General features: G+C 45.4%; 1 protein-coding gene across 1 annotated transcript in view; it reads left to right on the forward strand.

Moving 5' to 3' along the window:
- The window catches only part of Hal (histidine ammonia-lyase), a 27,371-nt gene extending 1,678 nt beyond the window's left edge, over nucleotides 1-25,693 (forward strand). Inside the window, exons 4-20 of the mRNA XM_021173846.2 lie at nucleotides 356-430; nucleotides 524-596; nucleotides 708-774; nucleotides 1,408-1,445; nucleotides 2,052-2,177; nucleotides 4,230-4,369; nucleotides 6,203-6,250; nucleotides 7,107-7,254; nucleotides 8,327-8,422; nucleotides 8,524-8,582; nucleotides 10,157-10,237; nucleotides 12,791-12,856; nucleotides 12,933-13,098; nucleotides 17,133-17,267; nucleotides 23,234-23,342; nucleotides 23,467-23,536; nucleotides 25,368-25,693. Coding sequence (XP_021029505.1) covers nucleotides 356-430; nucleotides 524-596; nucleotides 708-774; nucleotides 1,408-1,445; nucleotides 2,052-2,177; nucleotides 4,230-4,369; nucleotides 6,203-6,250; nucleotides 7,107-7,254; nucleotides 8,327-8,422; nucleotides 8,524-8,582; nucleotides 10,157-10,237; nucleotides 12,791-12,856; nucleotides 12,933-13,098; nucleotides 17,133-17,267; nucleotides 23,234-23,342; nucleotides 23,467-23,536; nucleotides 25,368-25,508 — 1,638 coding nt within the window. The 3' untranslated portion in view covers nucleotides 25,509-25,693. The remainder of the gene's footprint in view (nucleotides 1-355; nucleotides 431-523; nucleotides 597-707; nucleotides 775-1,407; nucleotides 1,446-2,051; nucleotides 2,178-4,229; nucleotides 4,370-6,202; nucleotides 6,251-7,106; nucleotides 7,255-8,326; nucleotides 8,423-8,523; nucleotides 8,583-10,156; nucleotides 10,238-12,790; nucleotides 12,857-12,932; nucleotides 13,099-17,132; nucleotides 17,268-23,233; nucleotides 23,343-23,466; nucleotides 23,537-25,367) is intronic.
- The last annotated feature ends 6 nt before the right edge of the window (nucleotides 25,694-25,699 follow it).

Raw genomic sequence — 25,699 nt, forward strand, 5'->3', positions numbered from 1 at the left:
AGAGGAAGAGGAGGAGGAAGAGGAAGAGGAGGAGGAAGAGGAGGAGGAGGAGAAGGAAGAAGAGGAGGAAGAAGAGGAGGAGAAGGAGGAGGGGGGGTATACCTGGGTGAGCACTATACTAAAGACAGGTTTCATCCAGCTCAGAGTATACTATGGGGAGCCTGGCCCCTGCTTTTCTGATTTTTCTTGCCCAGTGTTCCTGTAAGCCAGCCATGTTCTTAATTAGCACATCAATGCCTCAGACCGGTAGTAAACTATCTTTGGGCAGAGATAGAATCCAGAGATAGCCAGGCAGAATCCAAGGCTACTCCTTCAAAGCCCCTCCCACTCACTGAACCTCACCTGTCTTGTGCAGTACATTGCCCTAGATGGGGACAGTCTGAGCACGGAGGATCTGGTCAACCTGGGCAAGGGACGTTACAAGATAAAGGTACGTGAGGGAGGTCGGGAAGGACAGTGCCCTTCCGTCCCCATTGGACATGGAAGGCTTTCATATGCTCACTCCTGGCCAATGCTCTCCTAGCTCACTTCAATTGCTGAGAAGAAAGTGCAGCAGTCCCGGGAAGTCATCGACAGCATCATCAAAGAAAGAACAGGTATCCTTTTCTCTCTCGGGGTGTCCCAACATTAGTTTACGGGCAAACGTAGGACTAGAACCCCTGTGGCATCTAATCAAAGTGTCTGTTTCTTTCTTTTTTGTACTCCAGTTGTTTACGGCATCACCACAGGTTTTGGAAAATTTGCTAGAACTGTAATCCCTGCCAATAAGCTACAGTAAGTCTCCCATGAAGGCGCCACAACCCCACCTGCCCCAACTTGGAGGTTTTGTTCCCATGAAGATCATTCACATTTTCTTTTTAAAGCACACTGACATTTGTTGAGAGCTCACTTCAGACCGGTGGTTCTCAACCTTCTCAATGCTTCGACCCTTTAATACAGTTCCTCGAGGATGTTGTGATGACTCCTCGCTCCCCAACATTATTTTCATTGCCACTTCGTAATGGTAATTTGGCTACAGTTACGAATCGTAGTAAATCTCTGATATACAGGATATCCTGATATGTGAGTCCCAAAGGGATTGGGACCCACAGGTTGAGAATCCCTGCTTTTGATCAAGCCATGGGCAGCAAATTCTCACACAACCCTGGAAGACAGTCAAGCGTCTCACGTTCCTGGATGGGCAGTGTAAGGTTCCAGTTGACTTGTACCCAACTCATCATGAGAGAACGAGACCTAATGTGTGTCCTTTCCCTGCATGCAGCAACTCATCTAAAGTCTTCCCTGTTGTTCCCTTTATACTCCCAGCTGAGAAAGCATGTTCCCCCCCCCCTCTCTCTCTCTCACACACACACACACACACACATACACACACTGGTGTCTAAGAGGGTTCTCATCCTTCTCTTCCAGGGAGCTTCAAGTCAACTTAGTCCGTTCCCATTCTTCAGGTAAATTTTTCCTAGTATTGGGTGCCTCCCAAACCACGTAGCTCACGTGATTGACTAGCATCATGTAAGTCCCATGCTACAAGTCCCATCAGCTAGCGTGCTCCAAATGCATTCCAAGGGCTGGATGCTCGGGACCCAGGAGTGTGAGGGAGACATCAGGACAGACCAGCTTTCTGCTGCAGCTTGGAAAACAGAAAGAGCCCCTTGGAAAAATGGGGTCCCAGCCTAGGAAGAGACCACTGCATTTAGGGGAGAAAAAGGAACACTAATATTGGGGTCATGAGCTAGACTGGATGAACCCTGGGCCCATGACATGGAAGGAGCTTGTGCCAAGGTCTCTCTGAAGTATTTCGAAGCTATTTAGGTAGGTGAGGTTCCCTGAAGGATGCTAAGGAAGGAGTTGAGGAGAGCCTGGGTCTCTAGCTTGGTCCAGACAAGGCTTTGAGAAGCAAGACTGGCAACAGGGAGCACCATCCACCCAGCTTCAGAAAGCCAGGGGGAGATTGGCAAACTGGGAAAAGATCTGAAAGATGGGGGCAAGGGGGCAGGCAGGAGGTGGAGAAGGATTTTTTTTTCCTCAAAGAAAATGGCAATTCTGCTTTGTAGGTGTTGGGAAACCGCTCAGTCCTGAGAGGTGTCGGATGCTCTTGGCTTTGAGGATCAACGTCTTAGCCAAAGGTTACAGTGGGATTTCCTTGGAGACGCTGAAACAAGTTATTGAAGCATTTAATGGTAAGGCAACGTGTCCTTAGTCCGGCCTTTCAGAGAGATGATGGTTACACACCACAAAGGTAGACTTGGATGGCTAGATGCTGAGATTAAAAAGAAAATAATCAAAATGAGTGTAAAACTGGTTTGGCAAGAAGGAGAACTGGTTGGCAATCGGGTAGCAAGAATTGGGAGCTTTAATTGTTCCCATAAAGGACGGGCCATCTCATAGCTTTGATCTAACATTTAAGATAAGCATTCACCCTGACATTATGCCTTTAAGTTCGGGTCTATACAGAGCTTTCTATTCAGTGGCACCTATATATGATCAAGGACTCACCAAGTCATCCAGGAACATAATTCCTGGATGATTTCCATCCCCAAGACAATGGTTCCAGTTGGCACCCGGGGAACCTGAAGTCTTAAAGTTCCCTGGATGATGGACAAGTTACACCAACACACAGAAATCTAACTCTGTAAAAAGGTAGGGTCAGAAATGTGACAAGGTTAATAATTGACCTAGTCATGAAGCCATTGTGGAATAAGACACGATGCAACCAAACTCAGTGCTTAAAGGGGGAGACCAGGTTCTCAAGGCTCAGGAAGCTGTACCTTCACACAGCTGAGGACAAAACATCAGGTCGATGGGAATCCCAGGGCTCCTTGGGGGAAAAGGAATGGGAAAGGAAACAAAGTCTCTCAAAGTCATCCAGAGAAGACCAAATGCTTTAGTTGCTATGCTGAGGACACGGGGGACTCATAAATGTGACATGCTGGCCAGTGGAGGGCACAATCTATAGGCTAGACTAGGGTGGTCTACACAGGTCCATAGTGATCCCATTACACTACATAGTGATCAGCCAGCTCCACTCCACCACAAGCCTCAAACCCAAGACAGTAGCTCTGCAGCCTTGAGCTCACCACTGCTCTGATAGATTAAGGCATCTGTGGGACCCTGATGCTCTGAGAATTTCCCAGGTCAGCTACAGTCAGGAAGGTGGTCCATGATTGTCAGTGATGTGTCTAACTGATATTACTTAGCAACAGCTGGGGAAATACGAACACCATCATCAGGACTTTTATTTTAGGAAACAGAAGCCTCTCTTTGGGGGTAACGTTTTGGGGAGGAAGGTCTAAAATAGGCACATTCTCATGTATAAAAAATGATAGTGTATGGGGTGGTAACTGAATGACTGGAGACAAGGGGAGAGACAGAGAGAGAGAGCAGACAGGGACAGAGAGAGACAGAGACAGAGAGACAGGGAATGTATGATTTGCCTATGAATTTATAACCCTTAAAGAACTTTGCTAATAATAGTTTTGTGGACCATATTTCTAGAACAGTCCATGGTTTTGTTGTTGTTTGTTTGTTTGTTTGTTTATTTTTTAAAGTAACTGTTTACTCGTTTCTAAGCATGCTCCAGCAGCTTTTAATGACTCCTTATAATCTGATCACCTGAATGGCTCTTAATTCCGTACTTTGGTGATTTCTAACCTTTTGGTCTTATAAACCAGAACGTGATGATCAGCAGCTAGTTTATAAGTGTGTTTCTGAGATATTTCTAGACTCCTGGGAATGGAGTCATGACAGCCTGAGCACTGTGTCCTTCCCTAGGGACATCTGTCCCCCACCCATATGACTCCACATAGATTTCCTTCTTTTCTCTTTCTCATTTTCCCCCTTCCTGCCACCCTTCCTCTTTTCTTCTCTCCACCCTCACCCTTCTCTTTCATAAGAGCTCAGCCGCTTCTTTGGAGGGAGTTTGGGAAGGGGTGTGATTTTTGAGACAGGGTTTCTCTGTGTAGTCCTGGCTGTCCTGGAAGTCTCTCTGTAGACCATGCTGGCCTCAGATTTACAGAGATCCACTTGCTTCTGCCTCCCCAAGTTCCTGGATTTAAGGAGTGGGCCACCCCTGCCTGGCTTAACTGGTTCTCTTAAATTATCATTCTTGGGTGTTTGTGCTACAAAACGACTCTACACTCTGTTGGAGGTGAGGGCTGGCTTCACAGGTAATGCAAAGATAACCAAAATGCCTTGCACACTGTTGAGGTAACTGGTGCCCACTTCTCTTGCAGCCTCCTGCCTGTCCTATGTTCCAGAGAAAGGAACTGTGGGTGCCAGCGGAGACCTTGCCCCACTCTCTCATCTCGCTCTGGGGCTCATCGGAGAAGGAAAGATGTGGTCCCCAAAGAGTGGCTGGGCGGATGCTAAATACGTAAGCCTCATGCAAGAGCTCCAACTGTGGCGGTCCTCTCTGCCGCCGGAGCCGGGAGACTCCAGTGGGTTGTTCTGTGTCCTTGTCTCTCCAGCAACTCAGTTACAGACAATTCAAGCCTAAGAGTCAGACTAGGAAAGGGTATTTACTGGCTCCCACAGTCACCCGCCAGCATCCCAGATATGTGGATGCAGCGGGGAAGGTATCCTTGCTAGTTTTAATTTCAGGAATGTATTCTGCACTCACATGACTGCTGGTGCCCACTGGGGAGGTTGCACCGAGTCACCATTGCATTTGGGAGCTTATGTTACAGGTACAGAGTTGTGAAAGACTTGCTCCGTGGTCTCTAGAAAGCACGGTGTTTTCCTGATGAGCTCCTCAGAAGCGCATGTTTTATACAAAGCTTTTAATGTTTTCTTCTTGTCCCGATGGCAACTGAGAAGCCCACAGCATCATTTAAAGTGTCCTTTATGAGCAGCTGGTGAGAGGCACCCTAACTGTAAGGGAAAGGGACAGAGGACCAAGGAGGAGGAAGAAAAGACTAGGTCATCCTTTGGGGGACCTGGTTTCCAGGTCACCCTTCTTCAATGCAGCCCATCTTGGTTCTGTCTCAGTGGACATTGTTTCTGCACCCACCTTTATACGGCAGCCAGCCTGACCTCGGTTAACAGCAAATCCAAACACATCCTGCTTGACCTGCAAGCATTTCCCTCAGCTACAGGATAAAGTTCAGACATAATGTGGCTTCAAGAGTGTGTTTCCCAGCTGGGCTGTGGTGGTGCATGCCTTTAATCCCAGCACTGAGGAGGCAGAGGCAGGAGAGTCTCTTAAGTTCGAGGCCAGCCTGGTCTATAAAGCGAGTTCCAGGAAAGCCAGGGCTGGTGAAACCCAGGCTTGAAAAAAAAAAGGGGGGGGGATTCCCCACAGTCCTTCCTTCCCCGGGTTCTCCTTGGCAGAAACTTCAGTTAGCCAGCTGCTGAGTGTGCTCTGGACTGAGCCAATGGCCCAGGGCTTTGTTTCCATTCTCTTTCTTTTTTCTTCTGAAAACTCTTCTAGGAATCTACCCCTCTGCTCCTCTAATCCTTCCAGGCCACCCACACACATGGGTTACTTTTTAGTTGCCTCCTATATCTGCCCTCAAGCATGCAGCCTGTGTGGGTCTCTACTCTTCCCACAGTCAAGCCCAGCCCATCACCTGCAATGAGAGGTACCCGGACCAGGAGAAATGGACAGAGTGAAGGGGCACCTGTCTGTCTTTCTCCCACTTTAGCTCCACCTTCCTCTCCCTCACCAGGAGAACACCTTTTCCTTCGGTTGTGTAAAAGAAAGAGCGTCTGTCCCTTTCTTCTTGGGATGCTAGTCCTACCTAGTTGAGGGGAACCATAATCTCCTCCTCATTGGGGGACACACATTTGCCCCCCCCAAGCCCTGCCCCCAGTGACAGAAGACACAGGAATAAGGGCAGAGGACTGTTTGGGGGTCGTGCTTTGGATTTGGAAGCATGTGGACAGCCAGCCTTGAGCCCAGCCTGACTGGAGAGTAGGTGTATCTAGGTGAATCTCAAAGCTTGAGGCCCAACACAGAGGAACTTGAAAGCAAAATTTGTTCTGTAAGTAGTCAAGTCCTTGGTTCAAGAGTCTAAAAGTTGCTAAGTCTGCTTTCAAACTAAACAGAGATAGATGCTGGCCCCGAGAACCCGGTTAGAACAAGTTTGTATAGGCTTAATCTTTTTAAATGTTAGTACTGAAAGTATTTCAATAGGCTTCACATAAAAATAAAACTAAGCTCCTATGTCCAGTAATAACAATGTACATGCTTTTAATCATTCAACAGGTTCTAGAAGCCCATGGACTGAAACCAATTGTCTTGAAACCAAAAGAAGTAAGTCAAGAAAAACTTGTTTGTGTTAACAAATCTTTACATATGCGCTGTTTTCATCCTTAGCACCAGCCTCACTGATTCCTTAAACCAAACACAGTTTATGTGCTGATTGACAGTTGCTCACTGAAGAAAGGGCTCCTCTGGGAGCACGTAAGATTAGTCATGCTGTAAGTCCCTGAGTGTTCTCTAAGAACGTAAATGTCAAATATAGCTTTCTAGAGAGCTTGACGAGATATGCTCGGTCAAGGCCCTTTAAGATGCTCTCAGCCGCCGGCAGTGGTGGCCCACGCCTTTAATCCCAACACTTGGGAAGCAGAGGCAGGTGGATTTCTGAGTTCGAGGCCAGCCTGGTCTACAGAGTGAGTTCCAGGATGGCCAGGGCTACACAGAGAAACCGTGTCTGAAAAAACAAAAACAAAAATAAAACAAAAACAAAAACAAAAACAAAACAAAACAAAAACAAACAAAAACAAAACAAAACAAAACAAAAACAAAACAAAAAGATGCTCTCAGCCACAAGTTTGGACCAGGATATTCTTAGGATGCCTTATCTATGAGGGTGAGAGATGAGTAACCAACATAGATGCTACACAACACTCTGCACTGCAGGGCCACACGGCTGCCTTGGCAGGGGCACAGTAGGCAGGTAGCCTTTGGTCAGATTCAGGCTAATGATTCCAGATATGGTGTTAATCAAGCTCGTGAACGCGCAGGATCGCCCCACACTTTCGAAAACACAGAGGCACCGGCTCAGCTGGGCTAGTTTCTCTCCACCAAAGCAGAAGACACCAAATGTGTTTATCTGCGTGTTCATTACAGTGAGAACAATAGGGAACTTTGCTCCCTCCCCCCACAGGGCCTGGCACTCATCAACGGGACACAGATGATCACTTCCCTGGGCTGTGAAGCCCTGGAGCGAGCCAGCGCCATTGCCCGGCAAGCTGATATTGTGGCTGCCTTGACCCTGGAGGTGCTGAAGGGCACCACCAAAGCCTTCGATACCGGTCAGCAAGTTCTCTCTTTGGTTACGCATTCAACGTGGGCGAGTCGGTTGGCATTTTTAGGCATGGAGGTGGAGGGTGTGGGCAGCAGGGAAGAGCGAGAAGATCCAGAACTGCCACAGGCTCGCCTGAGCACTGTCAGTATCTGGTAACAATTACGTTCTGAAGGCAGACATTGACCTGGAGAGCTAAGCAACTGGCTCCAGGTCACCCGGGGATCTGGCATGCTAAGCTAGGTATTGTTTTAGGAGTCAGTTTGTTAGACTTGACATTCCAGTGGAAGGGGTTGAGGAGAGATTAGGTAGGGAAAGATCTTGTTTACCTAGAAGGGACCTAAGTTCAGCCCTAGAACTGACTTTTTAAAAATTGGACTTGGCGGTACCTACTTGTGTGCCCAGAGCTCAGGGGATGGAGACAAAAAGATCCCTGGGGCAAGCTAGCAAAGTTGATGAGTTTCGAGCCAATGAGAAATGAAAAATAAGAGGGGAAAGATGGAGAGTACATAAGGGATTCTTACATCCACTCTTTCTCTGGCTTCCATACATCTACACCCAGGCACCCATTCATGTATTTACACATGTGCAGACAGGCAGACAGACAGACAGACAGACACACACACACACACACACATGTTAGTAATGCTCGGATAAGAAAATTGGGAAGACAAAAATGATATAAGTATTTGCATCTTATCTAAATACAATTAATGAATGGAGTTAATAATAACTCCATGTTAATGATAAGAAGAGCGGAAAATGTCCAAAAATGACTTAGATAAATTAAGCCGCTCTTCATGCTCCCTGCTGTCATCGGTCCAGTTGCTTTAAGCGTGGTCCTGGACTCTTGACTGACGTTTCTAGGGTACTCTCCAGACAGTACCACAACATGTTCATTGTAGACAATCAAGTAGATAGGGAAAAATATGCCTTTGGGTTGAAGTGTCTAGCATGCTGCATGAAGGTGAGAACCCCCAGGACTTCAGAGGGCTTGGCCAGCACCATGGATGGTCCCCCACCCTCCATGGTTCATTCTAATGTCGGAATTGCTCAGATTTGTTTGTCTCCTTCCATTCCAGACATCCATGCTGTCCGACCTCACCGCGGGCAAATTGAAGTTGCTTTCCGATTCCGGTCCCTCCTGGACTCGGATCACCATCCATCAGAAATCGCAGGTCTGGACAAGTTTGTTTGAGTGGGCTCATTGGTGCTGGGTGCCCTGGAGAGATCGGTAATGTGTTGTCTGTTTTCTTTCCCCTTGCCCCTCCTTGCACAGAAAGCCACAGGTTCTGCGATCGTGTTCAGGATGCGTACACCTTACGCTGCTGTCCACAGGTAAAGTCAAGAAACAAGGAGACCAGCAAAGGCTCTTTTCCAATAATTCATAGGGAAAAAACAAAACAAAAGCAAACCCAGATCAGGTCATGACCTAATGCAATCTAAATCTCTCTACTGCTACTGTTAAAAATAGTACCTAGCTTATGCTTCCATGCCTCCAGTTATTTTCAGCTTCTTACTGGGTAGGCTAAGCCTCCTGTATCTTGACCTCCTGTGTTGATAGACTACAACACAGTTAGGTAGCATTTGAAGAGTCTTACTGGTTCTTCCAGGAGGGAAAGACGACAATCCATCAACCTAGAATGTTTATGGGAAAGTTCCACTCTGTCTTTCAGAATTCAAGTGCCTGTGAGACATACCTTATCTGCATTTTATGATCAAGTATAAACCAGTCATACATGAGTCTCTAATACAACTTTAAGTAAGAAATGGGCGCAGCTTTTTTTTTTTTCCCTGATCTGACTGGTGAGAGATTACAGTCATCTCAAGAAATGATCTGTCAGTCAAGTTCTGGTAGAGAGAGTAGAAGGGTGTTTTCTCTAAGGTAAATACCTTCATTTTGTATGACTCAGTAAGTCCTATTTAAGTACCTTATTAAATAATAGTTTGACAACATCTATGGAAAAGAATTGCCAAATGAACTGAGCCATTAGAACAAGTCCTGGCTTAAGTGCCCCTGCTACCCTAAGAACCATGACTGGCTCCATTACCAGTGTCTTCCAACTATTAATTCACTGAATTTTCCCAACAGTGTAGTTGGTCTATTCTCCCATTTTGTAGTCAGAATCTGATGAACAGGGTTCAGTACCTTCTGTGCCCAAGATCACACCACTAGATTATTATCTCCTGAACTTCTGGGAGAAGCGCTTAAGTGTGCCCTGTCTCCCGGGGCAAGGTGCAGGGTGACTATTGTCTTGTGAGCATCTCTACTGTGGTTCTTTATGCTTCATGACCGGCATCCCCTTGATGGCTACCATCTGTGTGACCCCCGTGACTCACATCCAAGAAATGCTACAGCATCTTATTTACTTCCTCTCAACAGTAAGGTAGCATCCATCGTCTGCATTCCAAATCTGTTTCTGTTTCAAGCAGAAACCTAACTTGCCCACATCCTATCACTGGTACAGAAGAGAGATTCTTTATGGCTAGAGTTGGCACTTTTTCCCAATATCACAATGTTTAGCATATTAGTCTAATATATTTTATTTATTTTAATGTATTTCTTTCTATTCTAAGTTGTTTTACTGAGAACCTTTTGTTTGTTTGTTTTGTTTTGTTTTGTTTTGTTTTGTTTTTCGAGACAGGGTTTTTCTCTGTATAGCCCTGGCTGTCCTGGAACTCACTCTGTAGACCAGGCTGGCCTCAAACTCAGAAATCCGCCTACCTCTGCCTCCCAAGTGCTGGGATTAAAGGCATGTGCCACCACTGCCCAGCTCACTGAGAACTTTTATCAGTTGTCTTCATGTCCTAAGCCAGTTATACTTTTTATGATTATAACTGCAAAGCAGTTACAAGGAAAAGCCTGGAGACTGTCTCTGGGTATTCAGTCTTATTTTTGATTGTGCTTTTAGGTCCACGGTGTGGTGAATGACACAATAGCCTTTGTAAAGGACATCATCACTACAGAACTGAACAGTGCCACAGACAATCCTGTATCTTTTCAATGTTCCGCACATTTGCAGCGTTCTCCAAGTGGCTGAGATAGGATCTGCTTACACAATCCTCCTTAAAGCGTCTGTGTCGAGTCATTCTGTTTCATAGTTCGATGAGTTGGTCCCCGGAGGCTGAGCACTTGGGCGGCTTCTTCTAGGTCAGACTCGGAGCTGTGACCCTCCTCTTGGATTCTGAGCCTACCATGCTGTGCTTTCAAAACGGACCCATAAAAGATGAAAGGACCACTTTCAGCGTTTGTGGATATGGTTTCACAAAGTCACTGGCAGAAAACCCCGATGCTGGAGCTGTTATGTGATTAGCGTCTCATAGGCTGGCTTCACTTTCGGAGCCTGGTTCTAGGATGCCTTAGGCAGAAACGCCATGCTAACACATCAAAATGTTTCCGGTGGGCTAAGGCTTCAGGTTCCTTTCTGACGAGGACTTGACTCAGGCCATAGTTTATGTTTCTGTGCACACAGTAAGAATCATTCTTGGTAGAGGGAGAGGTTTCTTCACAGGATCACTTTCCCCCAGAGAGTCTGGGTTTTTTTTTTGTTTGTTTGGTTTGGTTTTTTTTCTTTGAAGTTGTGATGATTAGCCAAGGTACCACCTCCACAGAGGCATTGCTGTCTGTGAAAACAGGTAACCCTCTCAGGAGCCCTTTCTTCCCATTGTACAGCTGTCTTCCTTCTGAACACTGGAGAAATGGCTGAGAGAGCCACTCCCAGCCCGGGTGAGCTAAAGGCTGGTTACTCAACCGCTGTGTGGGGCTTCTCACCTGAGGTTTGAGTGTGCTTATCCTGTAAGCCTATTTCAGGATTTCGTTTTAAGTTCTCTAGGGTTGCTCCATGATAATCCTTGGAATTAAGAACGCCCCACACATCCCAACACCACCGCACTCCCTAGAAGGAACAGTGGTTTTCGCGCATGCTCTGTAGTCTCAGCTCTCTGGTTTGTTCTAGGATGAAGCTATCTATACCGGAACAGTTAGACCTTAAAGAGTAACCCAAAGGTTCAAAGGGAAAGGATTAACAGAAACTTCCTGGATAGGGATGACGGTTTTCTATTTGGTTTTCCCCCAGACAAAATTCCAGCCCTGAGTCCTCTGCTTTCTTCATTAAAAGCCTCTTGATTTGCAGGTAGTTGAGAGAGAGCGCGCCTCTAGTACGGATGTTGCCTGAGGGAACAGGTTCTCAGTGTTCCACTGCACCCAGTGTTAGGGAAGGTGGAAGTTGCTGAAATCTAATGACCAACAGAATTGGGTAACCAGAGGCTAATACATGTTCATTTTCTAAATTAGAGCAGCAACCAGTCAATCCAGGGATTGGCGGGACAGAGAGAAGACTGTGCGTGTCAGGGAGTGAGTGCAGGACAACCTTCCCATAGCAAAATCTTTATATGCGCAAAGCCCTTTGATACTCGAGGATAACCTATAGGTTTCTTCTTGTATATATTGACTCCTCCCTAGATGACCTAATACAATGTAAACACTATATAAGCAGTTGTTTTGTTGTACTATTTAGGGAATAATGACAGCACACAGTATAGGCACAACATTTTGTCTGAATATTGTCATTCAGAGGTTGGCTGATGTCACAGATGCAAACTCTGGTGATGAACAGCTAAATGTATTGTTGGTAAAGTTGAGAGAGAGAGAGAGAGAGAGAGAGAGAGACAGAGAGAGAGAGAATGAATTAGCTTTTAGAACCAGGAAGGAGGAACCATTACTGTCTGCCTTGGTGCCTGTTGGCCCAAGCAATGTGTGAAAGACTGGAACTATCTCTGGGGAGCAATCACACTCTGTGAGTCCAAAGTTCCCTCCAGCTGAAGTGTGTCTGTTGGCTACTGTCTGTTGTTGAAGGCTGGTGCAGGAACTCAAAGGACAGAGCGGGGAAACATCCCCAGCATTGTATTTGAGACATTTGGATGGATACCCCAACAACCAGGTCTTCTATTTAACAGCTTCTATGGACACGGGTTTACATCTCTAAGGATGAAATAGAATTTGGCTCCAAGCAGGTGGTTCATGTTTGTGGCTTTAGCTTTTGACTGTAAGTGTTGTTAAATTTTTGACTGTAAGTGTTGTTAAATTGGCAGAAGATAAAAGTCACGGGGGTTGACATCTTTGATCTCAAGAGAAAACATTTCATGCCCCATGCTTTTGGGTCCCAATTACATGATCACAATTTACCTTCAATGTGTGAGTGTATGTGTGTGTGTGTGTGTTCCTTTATGTCAGTGGTTCTCAACCTTTCTAATGCTATGACCCTTTAATGACCTCCAACCACAAAATTATTTCTTCATAATGGTAATCTTGCCACTGTTATGAATTGTGATATAAATATCCGTGTTTTCCAATCGTCTTTGGGGGTTGTAACCCACAGGTTGAGAAACACTGTTTTATATCAATAACTGCTTACAGGAAGACTTGTTCTCTCCCCTGTATCTGTATAATGACAGTCACCTCAATACTAAAAATAAGCAGATGGGGACAGGAGCTACCTTTGAAGTGGCCAACGATGTTACATTTAAGCCTTAACCTGTTTTGAAAGATGGTCTTTGCCAGTCGAGGGGAGACAATTTCAGGAGGAAACTTCCATGGTGAATACCCAGCCAAGGTAAGCTTTCTAAACATGCTCCTAACCCTGAAAGTGCATTCCAGTGCAGGCCGGCTAAACCGAGGTGTCCTTTTAGGCCCTGGACTATTTGGCCATTGGTGTCCATGAACTTGCGGCAATTAGTGAAAGAAGAATCGAAAGGCTGTGTAATCCTTCCCTCAGCGAGCTGCCTGCCTTCCTGGTGGCTGAAGGAGGTCTCAATTCTGGGTTCATGATAGCCCACTGCACCGCAGCAGCCCTGGGTAAGGACACTCCCTTAGTCAGAACACAAGCCTGTCCACCAAGGGCACTTCCCAGTTTTCCCCCAAAGTATCAGCTTTTGCCTTGGAAGGAGCCCTGACGTTTCTCCACTTTGGTGTGTCTGCTCTCTCTCATGCCTAACTTAGCAAGCAGCTTGACTCTTCACATGTCTTATAGAGAAAAGAAAACCAAAACAATGCAATACTGGAAGATAGCAGGCAGGCAGAGATGGACTATTGCCCCAGAGAGAGGAATCTGACTTTGAGTTGACCTTCATCGATGTAGCTTGTCTTCCAAAAGGGCAGGTGGGAGTGAGATGTGAGGGAGACAGAGGCAATACAGTTGATGGCAAACTGAATGATTAAATTTGGAGACATTCTATTAGATCTACTATCCACTAAAAGATTAAGATGTTCTCGAAACACACACACACACACACACACACACACACATATATATATATATATATATATATATATATATAATATATATATATACCTCCAAGAAACAATAGGCCTCATAGACACTGAGCTTCAGTGCAGCTGATTTCTGATTGGAGATTGCAGGGGGCTTCACCAGAGGGATGCCTGCCACGAAGTTAGTGCCAATGGCCTTGCTTATTTCTCTTCATTTCTTCGTAAGGAAGGAGGTACTGTTAATCTGCACTGGCCAGATGAATAATCAGAGACCCAAGAGGCTAGGTGGCTTTCCCAACATTGTACAGTAGTTGCATGTAGTCAGAGCTCAAACACAGGCACAGTGATACCCAATTTTGTGCACTCACTACAAGGAACTCTTTTTTTTCTTTTTAATCAGTAGTTATCACTAGTTATCACCATTATTTAAGAACTTTATTAACAGGTACTTTCAGTTTGCTGACTTAAAAGAAAATCAAGCATTCAACTTGTTACAAGTTTTTAAAAATCTCAACCACATATGAAACAATGTAAAAAACAAAACAAAACAAAACTTTAATGGCAAGAAAAACCAGTCATTGAAACAAAACAAAAATAAACTAGGCAACAACAGCAGCAAAGCCTATATTTGTCATCACCAAAAGGAGATGTCTTCAGGTAAAAGTAATTTAAAAAAAACCCAGCATGTTTTGTAGACAAGGCAGGTAGTTCTTATCATATTTGGTCAACTGACAAACAAACAAACAAACAAATCCTTAAGGTCTTCAGCTCCCACCTTCTTACTTCTTGTTGTTGGACCTGCTTATTGTGTTCATCTTTTTCCCCCTTGTTGGATGACTAAACTGGCTGATGGAGTTTATTCACCGATAAGCTGGCATTCATTCCAGCCCGCCCTGCTTTGCATTAACAGGCGGAATCCTCTGCTGGTGAATAGCCTGCTTGCATCTCTTTGCCATCCTGTGGTTTAAGATTCTCTAGGTATTAGGGTTGTCGTTGAAGTTGCAACACTTGAGGTGGCTGCTGACCTTGGATCTCATCTCCGTGAGGCTTCATACCCTCTTCTTGTCCTCTCTAGGCTGTCTCTGGGGAGGGGGGCTGCCACAGAATCATGGCCTGTAATCTCAAACACAGTCTCTCTTTCTCTCTCTCTCTCTCTCTCTCTCTCTCTCTCTCTCTCTCTCTCACCTTGCCAGCACACTCTATCTATCCTCCCTTTACAGGAGGGTTAGAATAGGGTGGTCCCAGCTTGTAGAAAGGGGGGAACTTCTGTCTAGAATAGGGTGGGTGTTCTTAGGTCCTCAGNAATCATGGCCTGTAATCTCAAACACAGTCTCTCTCTCTCTCTCTCTCTCTCTCTCTCTCTCTCTCTCTCTCTCTCGTCTACCTTGCCAGCACACTCTATCTAGCCTCCCTTTACAGGAGGGTTAGAATAGGGTGGTCCCAGCTTGTAGAAAGGGGGGAACTTCTGTCTAGAATAGGGTGGGTGTTCTTAGGTCCTCAGTCTCTCCCTAACTCTCATTATTCTGGTAATCCTGCTGGTAACTTGTTGGAGGACCTCTACTACACGAGGAGGGTCTACAATGGTTGTAAGAGGCTATGTATTTACTGCCTTGGGCTCAAACTCCACCAGGGCCTGTAGCATTTCCTGCCTCTGCACATCTTTCTTGATGTCCTTCCTCTTGAGGAAAACCATATCTGCTTCTTACAATGAAGCACTTTACTGTTCTGAAAACTGTCTATCCTGGGCAGGTACACACATAAGGCTGCCTGGGGTCTCAGCTTAAATGCTGTCGGTTGTCATGACAGTGGCCAGGACACACTGCAAAAGTTGTGGCTTCTCCCAGATGTGATGGCCACTAGGCTGCTGGGTAGTGAGGCTGCTCTGGGGTCTCTGGGGTCTGCTCTCTGCTCCTGATACTGATCAATATCAAGAATCCTGTGTTCATCCTAAAATAGAGTGGGCAGATTCAACAAACAAAAACATAGGATGTCCAGTGCTATTTGAATTACTTAGAACCTACTTGTGCTAAAACCAAAACAAAATCACCACCACCACCAACAACAAAAAAATCCCCAACCAAACATTGTGTTTTTTATTCAAAATTCCCAATTTAGCTGAGCACAGTGTATTTTCTTTAACAACCTGATCTCAAAGAACTAGGTCACATGATGGCTAATTAAAAGCATCTGGTGGGGCCAGGTGGTGGCGGCATACTTCCTTTATTCCAGCACTGGGGAGGCAGAGGCAGGTGGATCTCTGTGAGTTCAATGCCAGCCTGGTCTACGGAGCTCTAGGACAGAGAAATCCTGTCTCTAAAACCCGGATCTGCCATTTATAACTGTGCGCTGGCAAGTCTCCTCATCCTGTTCCTTCTGCAGCTAGCTCCCCGAGGCAGAGTCCACAATGGCAATGGTCCCTAATAGGGTTGTCATGTAGGGTAAATGAACTAACTGTACATAGAAAGTCTTGGTGTTCTGCCTGCAACATGAGCACTAAGTAAACAGTAATTTCTATTTAATAATATTATCTCTTTGGGAGACAGGTTCTCACTGTGTAGCCCTAGTTGGTGGAGAACTCAGAGGTAGACCAAGCTGACCTGGAACTTGTAGAGATTCCCCTGCCTCTGACTTCCTAGTGTTGGACTGCATGCAACACGATGCCCAGCAATAATATATTCTCAAGCCCTTCCTCACTTGAGTTCCTCACTAAAACTCAGTACAATCAACCAAGAAAGAACCAACGAGTTCACCTTCTTCTCTGGCCCAATATCTTCTGTATGTTCCCTCCATTGTTTCTAAACTACATCCTTAGCACAGAGATGCCCCACTTTAAGGTGGAGCAACAGTAATTGATTTCTAGAGGAAATGATGGCCCTTGGGTAGACTGGCTTGGATGACTTCCGCCTCGTAAGCTACCCACCGGTGATGGCGTTCTCACTGAAAATGTTCCTTCCCTTATTGATCCAGTCCTTTATCTTCTTGGTACTAGTAAGTTTGTATGTTCTATAAAAGTTCTGGTCAGTACAACCCTCAGGATATAATCTTTTTGTGGCCAAACCTGAGAGCTCTTGTGGGAACTCAGGCTTGGGAGACCCCAGTATGGATAACCCTCAGTTCCCAGATATCTCTGGTTATCAGCGAACTAATGTTCAAACCAAGACTGCCTCCTTGCATGGTGTTGGAGCCAACCTCCTCAACTACTCAGTATTGCCCAAGAGCTACAGGCCCAGCCTTGGTTCTCAATGCCATCCCTAAATTCTGATCTCTTTCCTCAAAGTAAGCAAATCATCTTTGAGTAGATGGTCTTATCTGTCATACTCCACCCCACCCTTCCCCCACCCGTCTTCCCAGCATAATAAATGTGTCTAGTGGTTTTGGCAGGGTTTTACACTATTAGCATTCCCACATTTTTTCATGTTCATCTTATCTCAGAACTCACCAGGATTTTAAGATCCTTCCCACTTTGGGAAAATATTGACCCGTGTTTTCCCCCTGTGGCTCAGCACCGGCTCGTGCTTGGGTTACGGTCATGAACCCCTGGAGACTTTGAGGGCACCCTGTACTGTTTTGGCAGGGTTTCCCTTTAGGGACACTGAGTTACTGGCCCTTGTCTCTTGCAGTGTCTGAGAGCAAGGCTCTGTGCCACCCTTCATCTGTGGACTCACTCTCGACCAGTGCTGCTACAGAGGACCACGTCTCCATGGGAGGATGGGCAGCCAGGAAAGCCCTCAGGGTCGTTGAGCACGTGGAACAAGGTAAAGCCAGCAGTGGGAGGTGGGCCTGGTTTGTTCACAAACTAGTTTTCTGGGTCTTTCAAGAAATAGAATCACTGCCTGCAGAATCGGTATTCTCTGGAGACTCATTTGGAATGCAGGTCCTCCGGCCCCTTCCAGAAATGCTAGGGAGGGGAGGGAGTATGGCTAAAGCCATTTCTAGGCGATGCTGTCTGGCACTGAAGATTAAGAACTAAGGAGCTATGCAGAGATCATCTGGCTCTTTATATAGCCTTATTTTCAATGAGGTGGGTTTTTTTTTTTTTAAATATTCAGGCTACTTCCCCCACCAGGATATAGGCAGCCCTGTAACCAGAGGGACCACGGGCATCTCCCACACCTGCCCCTTTCCCTGCCTCACTCCTTAAATATCCCCAACCTCAGTAACTTTCCTCATTGCTGCTTCCATTAAAATATAAAAAGCACAGATCTCCTGAGAGCATTTAGAGCATTGGAGTCCTGGTTAGGTCTAACAACTATAATCTATAATAATAAATATGCATATATATATAATATAGATATTTATTATATACGATATGTTTTTTAAGTTTTATTTATTTTATGTATGTGAGTGCACTGTAGCTATCTTCAGACACACCAGAAGAGAGCATCAGATCCCATTACAGATGGTTGTGAGCCACCATGTGGTTGGTGGGATTTGAACTCAGGACCTTTGGAAGAGCAATCAGTGCTCTTATCCGCTGAGCCATCTCTCCAGTCCCTGGCCCCCTACTTTAAATTCTGGTGGCATGATTCCAGGCCTCTCTTCATCTAGAATCACCCCCCGCCCCCCGTTTTCCTGCTAGCTGTTGACTCAGCAGGAAACCAGACTTGTTCTGTAGGAAGACTGGATTTTCTCTTAGCTTAAGCATTTCTGACAAGGTGACATTGATTCAAAAGATAAAAGATGTAATGAGATTTAGATTTACCCTGCTATCAGAGATAAATCACTGGAAGAGTTGCCCTAGGCCACCCTCTCTCTGCTTATCTTTGGTGACAGTGTGATAGCCCTCCATCCCATACAGCCTCCCTAAATTCTTGAGCTGACGCAGAATTGCCCAGGTCCTGTCCCATGAGGAAAGAATAGCAAAGCAAAAGATAATGTGAGTTGAGATTTTTTTTCTATAAACAGCTATTTTCATTTATAATTCACCCCACCCCTTTAAAGCGTACAGCTCAATGGTTTCAGCATATTCACTGAATTGCGCAACCCTAAATCTTAGATCATGTTCATCAATCTGTGCCCCCCACCAACTCTGAAGTCTTCAGCTCGTCGCACCCCATCCTCCCTATTTTCCCCTGTCTTAGGCAACCACTATTTTAGGTCCTCATAGATTTGTCTGTTGTGGGCCTTTCACATAAGCGGGATCATGCACTGTGTGTTCCTTTTGTCTGGTTTCTTTTACCTTGCACACTGCTTTCAAGGGCTTGTTGGTGTGTTAGCTTATGTCACCACCGGGTTTGTTCTGCTCTTCTTGTCCTGAGCCACACTCTCATTTACTCTATGCACTCCTAGTGGAAAGACTGGTTTGCTCGTGCATTTTGGCTACTAGGCAATAATTTTTATGGGGGTGAGTGTTTTCGTTTGTCTGGACTGGAATTGTTAGTTCATATAGCAGCTCCCCACCCACCTCTATGGAGAGTCGGAGGTGGCTCTCCGCAGTGGACGCACCATGCTGCGCGCCTACAGGCAGAATTTGAAGACATGTCTCCACATGCACGGCAGGACTTGCTCTCTGTCTAGCATAGCACTTATCTGAATGTCCACACATAGGATGCTTCTCCACTGAAACCATAGCCTTGAAAAACCTTGAAGAGTTCCTTTTATCTACCCCCACATCTCCTATCTAATTCATCAAGGCACCAACTCCACCAGACACACCAGATCAAGCCCATCCCCTACTTCTGATTAATCTGTGCAGTTGCCACGTGTTACAAAACAGGGCAAGCCTCTGCAGACCTCATTTAGACCACACCATGCCCCATCTGAGAATTTGCCAATTACTCTGCAGCACTTAAAACCACATCATCTCCATTCCTTAGGCCTGCAAGCCTGGCAAGATCTGACATCAGACTTCCTCTGCCCATTTTCCCATGCCCTTGATATCCCGGAACCACAGTTATGTCCTGTAATGCCAGGAAACATTGCCTGCAGCTTTGACTCTGGGCATGTCTGCTTCCTTCCTCACTTCATCCATGTAGCTGCCCAGAGTTCTTACACAGCTGAGTCCTTGGCCTCAGCTAGGGAAGCACCTGGCTTCCCCCTCCCCCTTCTTATTTTTGTTTTGTTCTGTTCTGGGAGCACTCAGTGCCTCTGACACAGCTGGGCTTGTTTGTCTTTCTGCAATGGCAAGAATCTCGTCCACCTTGACCGTATCACTAGATCGACCTGGTTCAGATTTATTGCTCAGATATTTGCATGGCAGTAAAGTTGGTACCATCTGTCCAGATGGTTACCTAGTGCATCGCTGTTGTTCCCTCTGTTTATAAAATGGAAGGCGAATCAGCCACAAACCAACGAGCGTCAGTTCCATTACATACATGACCATTCGATTACAAATGGTCAGCAAATACCTCCAGATTTGGGGATCCAGTAGTCCTGGCTCTAAGCATGAGACACGAACCTGTTTATCACTGAGCCCCCTCAGAACTCTTGCTCAAGTAAGCAGTGTAGGAGTGTGGAAAGTGTAGAAAGGCATGTGTCACTTGAGCAGAGTATGTAAGAGTGTGAATAAGGTGGACTCACCTTCAGTCTACGTGGAAACCAACATCTATTCAGAGAAGCAGACACTGGCCAACTTGACAACTCCTTGCAGTCATTAACAAAATGCTGAAGGGCAGAGTTAAGGAAGGAAAAGGCAGAACCTGATCAAATCTGAAGGGACTAAAAACACATCCTCAAAGGAGAACCCAAGATTAAGACAAGAATAACATATGGGCAAGTGTGTGTGTGTGTCCTGTTGATCTGGAAGGCACTGTTTCCTTGGTGTCTTCCGTCCCATTGGCTCTTACAATCTTTTTACTTTCTCTGCATAGATCTCTGAGGCCTAGGGCCTAGGGGAGATCCAGGAGGACATCTCATTTAGGTCTCAGTGTTCAAAGATCCCTTCCTCTCGTGTGCTGTCCAGCTGTGGGTGGAACTATATGAGTTCCCATCTACTTCAGGAGGAATCTTCTCTGATGATGCCCAAGTGAGACGCTGACTTATGAGTACAGCAGAATGTCATTGAGAGTCATTTTATGGCTAGGTCCTTTTATTAGAATAGTAGTATTTGATTTTTCTCTAGGCCTATCTAGTCTCAGGTCCTTGGCTACCTGAGCAGTATCTGGCTTGGGTTCCATCTCAGAGAGCAGGCCTTAAATCCAATCTGATAGTGGCTGGTTGCTCCCACAACTTTTTGTGCCACTACATACCAGTATATCTTGCAGGCAGATCACCATTGTAGACAGAGGGGTTTGTTCCTGAGTTAGTTTTTAGCTTTCTCGTCTAGTAGCACACAGAGAAACTTCCAGTCCCATGAATACTAGTTCACAGGGGTGAAGGTTCCAGTTAGGCGCCACCTCAACTCTTCTGTGTTCAATGAGATTATAGGTGTTGTCTGTTTGTGGAAAGTTACCAGTAGACTTGGAAATGGCCTGGGTTGTTTGGGGGATTCTATGGGACTCCTTTTGGTCAACAACTCGATTAGCTGTAACCCTTCGCTTTGTGGTGTAAGAAGTCCATTTGTGGCACTGTCTCCCCTGCTCTTTGGTGAGTCCACTTACATTTATTTCATACATGGATATGTTTTAAAAATCTTCTATTATACTAGGTTTCCATAGGATGCTTAATGTTTGCTGACCCTTCCTGTACCCTTCCCCTTCTCCATCTAATCTTCCCATTGCAGCCCTCCCAGACTGCCTCTCAGTAGCTATACATTCTATTTCCCCTACCTTAGAACTGCCACCTCCTCCAGTCCCTCATTCTATTCTCAAGCTCTGTGGTTACACAGATAGTAGTGACCCTACTGAAGGCTTAAAAGCTGACATCCTTTGGATAATTTTCACCCACGTAAATTTTACTTAAATGAAGAAATTAATCCTAAAACTGGAGGGCATTACCGTGATTCACCAGGTATTACCAGTGTGCTTGAATGACAGCTTGCACACTTAGCGTAGCCCTTGAGTTTGCTTTCAAAAGAGCGCTGTATTAAAAAGCATCCATCTGGATAAAGATACACTGTAGCCCTGGCACAGCTGATGGATTTAGGGAGAACCGCTGGCTACAGAGAGAAATGTTTCATCAGTAAGAGTTTTCCAAAGTGTTTCATGTTAATTTTTCAAATGGGTGTTCCTTGTTGCTTTCTGTCCTTGGTAGAACATATTGCAAAGCCACTCCTCTTTGGAAATAATATGACGTATATCATACATTCTCTGCCTGCACCCAATCTTCTAACTCATTTAATTTATAATATAACAATATAAGGTAGTCACCCTAAGGAGGTGTGTAGTCCCATTTGGCAAATATGGCAACCAAAGCAGAGGTCAGTATACCCAAAGCTGTACAGTCTTAATGTCAGTGATGGGATCTAAACCAAGGTTCAAGTCCATGACCTTCAGTACTCAACATAAGAAACACAGCTCTTACCTCAGAGGGGATAAGAGATAGTTCATTCTGGAGTGGATTCTTTGAGTGGCTAGGAACACAGATTTAGGTTACCCCAAGTTCCATGTTTCCAACATGGTAACCAAGGGTGAACGTTTTATAGTGCTAGAACTATATTTAGAGTGTCCTAAATCCAGCCGTTTTTTCCAAGCATCAAGAGGGAGCATCAGGTAGGTGGGTTACCGCAGAGCAGAGAACTCGCTGCCAGAGTCTCAGATGCCTGCCATTTGGTGCCATTCTTAGTTTGGGGGTTGGAGGGAGGTGGTGATATGCTAAGTTGCTGTGTCCCAGAAGGTTTCACATGATAGTCATGAGGCTAACAGATCAGACACAGAGATTGATTCGCTACCAATAGCCATTGATAGCTATTAAATGGGACTTATGTTGGCCTAAGATGGTTTGGATTTTGGATTTTGCAGCATTTCAGTCCTCAATAATCACAAAGTTCTAATCAGCTTATTAGCTTCGTAGAATCTTTAACACAAGTATGGCTTCCCTCCACGCCCTCCCCCTCTTCCTCCACCCCCCTCCCCCTGAGAAATTCAGTTCACAGAGGTTAGCCCAGATGGTGTATTAAAATTATTTGACTTCTTGACTTTTGGTTTATAAGGCACATTATGAATTCAGGTGAGTACAGAAAGTTCACAAGGGAGAGAGGACAAATAGCCCACTGTGGACCTAGAAGAAAAGTCACATCTTTATTTAGTGAAACTCAGGATCCAGGCAGGGGTCGGGGCACTCATGCAGACTTCCCTCACTATCCACTCGACACAGACCTGGCTGACAAACCCTTTGTGAGTAAGGGAACTGGCGGATTAGGGAAGCTGGTAATCTATCCTGCTAAACGCTTCAGTTCTCCAGCTCATCACTGAAGATAAAACCAGGAACTTAGAAAAAGGTTTCAAACTAACTTAGGGCTGGAGATGTATGTAGCACAGCTAGTATAGTGCTTGCCTCCTGGCATGTACAGGCCCTGGATTCAAGCTCCACCCTGTATAAACTGGTTGCAATAGCGCATGCGTGTAATGCTGGCACTAGGAGATGAAGGCAGGATGGTCATGAATTAAAGACCATCCTTGGCTACAAAGAAAGTTAGAGGTTAGTCTGGGATACTTGAGATCCTGACTCAAAATCAAAACAATAATAAAAAACTAAAAGCACGGTAGTAAGGCTATTATTCTATCAACACATAGAAAACCACCCGTCTGTGTAGTCGGCTCCAGAGAGTTGTAACTGTGAGTAGTTTCAGCCCCGTAAGGATGAAGCCAGACTTTAACCAGCTATTTCTCCCTATTTGTTCTAGTGCTGGCCATTGAGCTTCTCGCGGCCTGCCAGGGTATAGAGTTTCTGCGCCCCCTGAAAACAACCACTCCGCTGGAGAAGGTGTACGACCTGGTGCGCTCCGTAGTAAGGTAAAGTCAACAGGTCTTTGGGACCTGCCCCACTTCTGAGCGGTGGGTGTCTGCAGAGCGGTGGGTGTCTGTTTGTGGCTGTTGCCTAGATCTGCTCTCGCTCTCTCTCTCTCTTTCTGTGTAGGCCCTGGATAAAAGATCGCTTCATGGCCCCAGACATCGAGGCAGCACACAGGTTGCTTCTTGACCAAAAGGCAAGCTGACAACTTGGGGAGGGGGAATGAAGGGAGGGATGGAAGGGGGAGGGAAGTGAAGTGGGAGCTGGGTGTGGAGAGACTCTGTCTCAGCCATTCTTTCCTGGCTGTTCGTAGGAAGGGAACACAAAATAGAGAGCTGATTTGGAAGAAGACTAAAAGACCTCTGATAGTCCCCTAAAGACCCAGCTGGGACCCAAATACTGACTATGGAAGGATTGGCTTTTAAATGGAGCGTGCAGACATTATGACGGTGGTGGTTCTGAGATGCTAAAGTACTGCTGGTGTTAGCACAGCTGACACCACCAGGGAAGAAGGCACTGTGAAGTGCCAGGGTTCCACTGTGGTCCAGTACCTGCCTGGCTAGGCAAGATACAGTTTTCTTTACTGCCTATCTCCTTTGGTTATACTGACTATAGACTTAGGCAGTTGGTACAAATGACTAAAAGGCTGAACCATCTTTAAAAATACATAGACACACACATACACACATCCTATACATATTAATCCATATGTATCTATTATATTATATATGTAATATATATGTATATATTACATTATGTGTGTCTATTATATAAAGTGTATGCATAATGTATATTTAATACATATACCCTTTACACACATACACACATGTATGTATGAATATATACATATATATATATATATATATGTACATTTTTAATTCTTTAAACACAACCCTTTGAATCATTAGTGTCCCATTACCTAGAATCACTTGATTTTCCTTAGAACTGTGACTTTGCTCTGGGGAAACAACTTACCTTGTAAGCTTCGCATCTCTTATTTTGAAGTAAACCCCCATATCCTTTGAGGGGACACTTCTTCTCTGCCACCAGTACAAAGGCTTGTGAGGGGCTAGCTTGAAAAGAATAAATGTTCTCTTCTGGATTTTTGTTAAAGACAGTATCTCACGCTATGTAGCTCAGGCTGACTCAGAACTCACTGAGCAGCCCAGGCTGGCCCCAGGTTCTCAGCAATCTTCTTCCTTCAGAGTATTCCAGAAGCAAGGGTGTTAGGATCCAAGCAGAAGCCACCACACTAGCTGAGAATTTATTTTGTAAGGTCATAGAGCAGAAAGATTCCTTGGCTGTCAGGGGACACTGGTGGCGGGGTGGGGGGCGGAGGAAGCTACAGACCAAAAAAATGGAGCCTTAATAGGTTGGCAGATGAAAAGGAAAACTTGGCTCTATGCATGTGACTCTTATCATATGCAAACTCAGCTTCCATTCCATGATTCTCAGCTGAAGGGTGGAAGCCCATTCTGATTGGCTGGGACTCAGGCCATATTTGCATATTTGCATACTCTTAGCATACTCATAGAAACACAGCCTTGGGGGAATTCACTGTCTCACCTTTCAGCTTCCAAGTCCAGTACTTCGGTGTATCTACTATACCCTCCCTAGAGTGAGCATCTGGCATTTTGCTCTGAGCTGCCAAGACTCTGGTGGTGTGTGTTGGGGTGTGTGTGAGTGTGTGTGTGTGTTTGTGCGCATGCTTTTGCTTGTTTTGCTCGGGAGGAGGAAGCAGCTTAAACACCTTTTAAAAAAAAACAAAAACAAAAAAAAAAACATGAGCACGGTTTTAGACTTTGTATCGTAAAACCCTTTAAATGTACCCAGCAATTAATTGACACAGATTCTGTGTCAAATGGTTCAAAAACAGAAAAAAAAAAAAAAAAAAAAACCAAGCAAGCAAGCTGCAGTTATGTGTGTGACCAGAGGGTGTTTTGACTTGGGGCAAAGCTCATGTTTCATCACAGCCTGGAGAAAACACCTTGTCCATGTTTCGACTTTGTTCCTTGCTTGGCTCTCAGGTTTGGGAAGTTGCGGCGCCGTACATCGAGAAATACAGAATGGAGCACATTCCGGAATCCAGACCGCTTTCTCCAACAGCGTTCTCCCTAGAATCTCTCCGAAAGAACTCAGCCACAATCCCAGAGTCTGACGATCTTTAACGGGCTTCCTCGAGGACAGGCACATCAGATGGGCCTGAGCTTAGCACAGCACTATCTATCTATCTATCTATCTATCTATCTACTATTTATCTGTCACATACACTATCAAGCAATCAAACAATCTCTCTCTCTCTCATACACAGAGAGAGAGAGAGAGAGAGAGAGAGAGAGAGAGAGAGAGAGAGAGAAGA

This window comes from Mus caroli, chromosome 10, assembly GCF_900094665.2.
Source record: "Mus caroli chromosome 10, CAROLI_EIJ_v1.1, whole genome shotgun sequence".
Lineage (NCBI taxonomy): Eukaryota > Metazoa > Chordata > Mammalia > Rodentia > Muridae > Mus > Mus caroli.